General features: G+C 34.8%; 1 protein-coding gene across 5 annotated transcripts in view; it reads right to left on the reverse strand.

The window, feature by feature from the left end:
* Positions 1-441: 441 nt before the first annotated feature.
* CAMSAP2 (calmodulin regulated spectrin associated protein family member 2) overlaps positions 442-5,275 on the reverse strand; it is a 92,715-nt gene continuing 87,881 nt past the window's right edge. For all 5 annotated transcript variants that reach the window (XM_025206487.1, XM_025206486.1, XM_025206485.1 and 2 more), the window contains 3 exons: positions 4,884-4,999; positions 3,803-3,921; positions 442-3,350 (listed from right to left, as the gene is read on the reverse strand). In XM_025206487.1, the coding sequence (XP_025062272.1) occupies positions 3,045-3,350; positions 3,803-3,921; positions 4,884-4,999 (541 nt within the window). In that variant the 3' untranslated portion in view covers positions 442-3,044. The remainder of the gene's footprint in view (positions 3,351-3,802; positions 3,922-4,883; positions 5,000-5,275) is intronic.

The raw sequence follows: 5,275 nt of genomic DNA on the forward strand, positions 1-5,275 counted from the left end.
CTACTTTTCCTGTACAGGCAGTCCTTGACTTACAATGTTTCAAGTTACAACATTTATAAATTGACACCCTGTTTCAACTTTCTGACCTCAGTTTTGACTTTACAATGCTTGATCTGATACAACTTCACATCAGTGAACAAGTTTGCTGCGTTGCCCGTGTCCCTGGGGAACATCTGTCCAAACTTCCTTGGACACTTTCTTTAAGAAAAACCTGCAACCAAGACTCCTGAGGAGACTCCAGCCAAGAACGCTTCGAAAAATCCAACCAAGAGCCCTTCAAAAAGCCCAGCAAAGTCACTTCAAATAAGTCCTTCCAAATCAATATGATTGCTATTTACAATATAAATGTATTAATGTAGCTATATTATTCATTTATAACTGATTGAGTACAAAATTCTGGGTTATTTTTGGAGAAAATAGGGTATCAGGCCTTGGTTCAGGAACCAATCCCCATTTATAACATTGTTTTCTATGGGAAAAACGATTCCGAGTTACAACGTTTTGACTTAAGACACAGTTTCCAGGAACCAATTATGTCATAAGTCCAAGGACTGCCTGTATTAAGTAAAATGCTTTGCTGCAAGCAATGAACTTTTCAACTGCATTATTCACATTCTACTTTTAGACATTACACAAATCTTTTCAGACCTGTAGACAAATATAAACTCCATAATACATTCAGTCATATTTAAAAAGATTCAAAGAATTCCTGTCATGTATTTAAACTCACTTTGTTTAGAAGGACGTGTATGCATCGATGAATGTTGCAAGTCTGTAGTAAATCATAGGTTTAGTTTTAGAAAGAAAAAGTCTCCTATGATAAAACTCTTCTCGAGCTTATTCAACATAGGCATATATCTGTCAGTTCCATCCCCATCATGGACTTTTCCTAAACAAATTTTTGCTATTTGCAAGTTTGCATGGTTACTCAAAAGCTTTTCCTACAGTAAAGTAGTTGCAGGAGCTGTCTAACAGGCAGAATGTGCAAACCTTCTTCCCCCCTACTTTTAATTTTTATTTATATAATATATACACAATATGTATACACTTGAAGTATAAGAGTTACATATCCTGGTCATATACATGCAAACAGTAAGAATTAGCTAACCACAAATAGTTTTGAGTCACATACATCATAAACATGTACTTTAAAGTTTTTTTCTTGTTTTTTTTACATTTTTAACAAATATACATAAATATAAGAACATAAATTACAGTAAAATATTGACAGCATTTCTGAGAAAATGTTCATAAACAACCCAGATGCATTGATGCCTAAGGCCTTATAATAATTAAAAAAGTACTGTTCTAAATTGTTTAAGGATATCTCATTCCTGTGCATCTTTTATATAAGTAAATGAGTACAACATTGTAATGAGGCTAGATTTCTCTCTAAGAAGACTGAGAGAAATGTACATAATTTTAGTCTCTACTCCTAATGAAACTGAATGGACCACATAGTTCTAGTACAATACTGTCTTTAAATTTACAGTCATCACAACACTGAAACAGAACAGGATCACAAATCATTCAAGTCTTTTCCTGAGAATGAGTTTTTTCCCCCCAACTAATCCTCTGGTATACATTGCCAAAAAACCCACAGATTTGGGGGAGGTTTCAAGTTTGTAGTTTTCTTCAGAATAATGCTATGATTAAAGTGATTATAAAAAAAGAAAAATGCTAAATAATAATAGCGTTAATAAAGTGATCACACACTGTTTTGAAATAAAAATGCAGCCCTTTGTAAATAATACTGATGTATGCTCCAATAGTTAATTTCATAAATGGTTATATTTGTTATAAACATATTGAAATGTTTAGATTTTTGTCATGTTTATTATTTAAAAATTGATAATATGAAATTGTCATTAATAAGTGTATGTCAAGAATGTTACTTTTTTTTTTTTTTTTTTTAAAGGCAGACATACTGAAAACACATTTATCTAAAGGAAATATTATTTAAGTCTGATAGCATGGATACACAGAGTAATTCCTGCCTGTTAGAGGGAAAGGATTTGGTGCATCAGCTACTTCACAGTGACCAACTATGCATATGTTCTTACCATGTAGTAAATTAGAGCTAATCCATGGTATTTTACCCCTTAAAACCTGAATGGACCCTCAAGAAAAGGTGTTAAGCTTCTGCAGGTAAGCTTTCAATAAGTGAAGATAGGAATGTGACCACAGCTAGTTACCATGGTGAACCTGATGCACTGTGAATCCTTACCGTTGGCTACCTTGTAACAACTTGTTCCACCCTACCTGTGCCCTCAGTTAGGTAGGAGTTGAGGTGGTCAACGCAGACTTCGTCAGTGAATTGTGCGAGTCTTTTGAATATTTTACTTGCTAAAAAGATAATGTAATCTGAAGGAAACCTCCCTTTAAGCAGCTCAAAGGTTTTCCCCTATTGTTTAGTTGAAAACAGTTAAGCAAACCAGTATTTACTTGGTTGAAATTAATTGTAAATACTCAGGGGGGAACAAATCTTCCAGTAATGTAGATACAACAATATAGAAAGAGGGTTCTAGAGGAGTACCTATTATGCCTCCTGATAAACTACTTATCTGTTAGCCTTCAGGGTAAGATTCACTGAGTAAAAGTAAATGGCATTGAAAAATGTTTAAAAAAGGTGTTTCCTTAGAGGAGAAAATTGCCAAAAAAAGGAGAAAGTTTCAAGACAAGCACAAAACAAAGTAAAAGGCAACAAATGTAAAATGTAATTTGTCACTACAGATGAACAACATTCAGTGCTTCAGTGTATCTAATCAAAATAGAGCAACTATACCCTCTACACCATATTAGCACATACAAATCTCCATACATGAATCAAATATTTCCATGACCACTTGAAAGCATCACCAAGTGATAATCTTCTGTATTCCTAAACACTGTGTTTACATTCCAGTTGTGCATGATAATAGAGCTTGGTGTCCAGTTTTAAGTTCTAAAAGTCTCGTTGGCAACTAGAAATCTATTTTCTATAGGCAGTAAAGATGAAGTGCAAGTGTATCACAACTGTCTGAAGCAAATATTTTCCCCATCTACTATGCCTTGGTAGATAAGAGTTTTTTAGGAGTTACAGGTCTCTTGGTTTGCCACAAATGGCTGTGAATGGTAATTGCGTCAACACTGGCAGACAAAGTTTTAGCTGGTATGTGGCTAAACTGCTTCCTGTCCGAGTTGTATTTATATAGTCCCTCTATCATTTTTTTTGTGATAGATTTGGGGCCTATCCCAGTCAGTTTATTGATTTCTTCAGTGTCAGGGCAGTACGTATACAAAGATCTGAATTGGCAGCCTGAATCCCGGAACAGGATTAAGAAGTTATTGGCATCAGACTTCTCCATTTCCTTTAAAAGAACAAGAAAAAATGGGGTTTACAACATGTCATTTTCATTGTAACTAGAAATCCATTAAACTCATAGGGGTGTGTGCGTATTTATCTATATATCTAGATCGATCTCTCTCTCTCATAGATATAATCTCTAATGTGTATATATATATACATACACCCCCCCATGTATATGCCAGACATACACACACGTCTATCTACTTATCTACTGTACGTATTGTGATAATCTTTAATTACTAGATCATAACAGTATGGTCCACAGTAGCCCCTGCTCCTTCAGCCAATGAAGAAGACAGATCGGAAATCACAGAGACTATTCCAATCTTTCACAAAGCATTTACATGGCCATGATAGAGATTCCTTTCCAGTCTTCCTCATCCTGAAATATCTTCCTAGATAGGCTAGATGTAGGCCTTATCTTTACTTTTATATGTAAAAACATACCCTTACCTCCAATATTTTCTTCTTCTGACCTTCATTTACTTTTCCAGCCAGGCAACAATGAGCCAAAGCATTCTGAATTATATGTTTGTTGGATTTTGCACTAGGTTCCTTGTACAGCTTTGGTCCTAAGAGAGAGAACTGAGAAATCAGCTAAGTGAATCAGTAAATTAGAATAATTTTAAACACTATGAAATGCATTTTCCATTTTATCTTTGCATGTTATGCAAACCTAGCACCCAAAGGAAGTGAGCAGAAACTAGACATGCTACACAAACAGACCGACTGTGATTCATCTGTGAACATATCACATGATTGCATCTCGTAATTATACCTTATCATGTTCAGTGAAGAAACCTAATCTTTAAAACACTGTTTCCCCAAACAATACATCTTTCAGTATTACAGCACCATTAAAGGAGTTTGGGTTAATATATTTGATGTCATAAAATTAGGGTGACCCCTTTAGCAAGTGTTGAAACAAGACAATCCACTCCTTCCTGCTCTCTAGCATGCTCAGCTGTCTGTGAGCTATGTTCTCAGCTGAAGAGCAGAGTGGAAGGGAGAACTCAGGTGATACAGATTCTTTAATGAACCTTTGGTATTTAAAAAATGGTTCTTTTTTTTTTAAACATGATGCAAACTATAGTGTACTGTTAGCAAAAAAAGAATTCTTAATTTCCTTTTACATTCCAATCTATGGAACAGATTTTCCCCTGTAAAGCTTGTTGTTTGTTCTCTGAAGTTTTTGGTTCTAGACTGATCCCATGTTTTCTACTCTTCTCACCTGTTACTACAGAAATGTTAGCAGAGAGGTATAGAAAAATGACTCATGCATAAAGTTACTTTTGAGCATTTGATGAACTGGAGCCTAAATGTGTAGTTGATTTTGGTAGTTTAAAGCACTGCATTTTCACTACCTTTTATGTTGTTTTAAATTATATCATTTTAAAAAGGAGATAAATTCTGAATCTCTAAGAAAGAATCTTAAGTTTTGCTACAGCAACAGCAAATAAGGGAAAACTTAAATACTTTGTCTACAGTCGCTTCTTACACTTTAGCACTCCCCATGAATGTTACCAGTACTGACCCGTGTATTCTGTAGCAGAAGCCACTGAAGAAGTTGTAGATGCATTTTCCCAGTCTTTTTCCCCATTGCGACTACCACAGCGACTTGGAGATAAGAATCCTTCTACAGACTCAGACCTAAATATTTTATAAAAACAGGTTTTCCTTTCAGGATTGAGCAGACCACATCTAAGAGAAAATTCCCTACATTTCCAGCCAAGAGGCCTTTTAAACTTAAAAAGAAAATTAAAATGTATTTAAGATAGAAGACTGAAGGATTTGCATTATAGGTTTCAGGTCCAAAACAGGAGTAGCTCTACACATGTATCTTCTGAATATTTTAATAATAGTGGTTCAAGATTATATTCCTAAAGAGGAGGAAGAGTAACTTTAAGGCAGCATACCAGGGAAAGA

Source organism: Alligator sinensis, unplaced genomic scaffold (genome assembly GCF_000455745.1).
Source record: "Alligator sinensis unplaced genomic scaffold, ASM45574v1 scaffold535_1, whole genome shotgun sequence".
Taxonomy (NCBI): domain Eukaryota; kingdom Metazoa; phylum Chordata; order Crocodylia; family Alligatoridae; genus Alligator; species Alligator sinensis.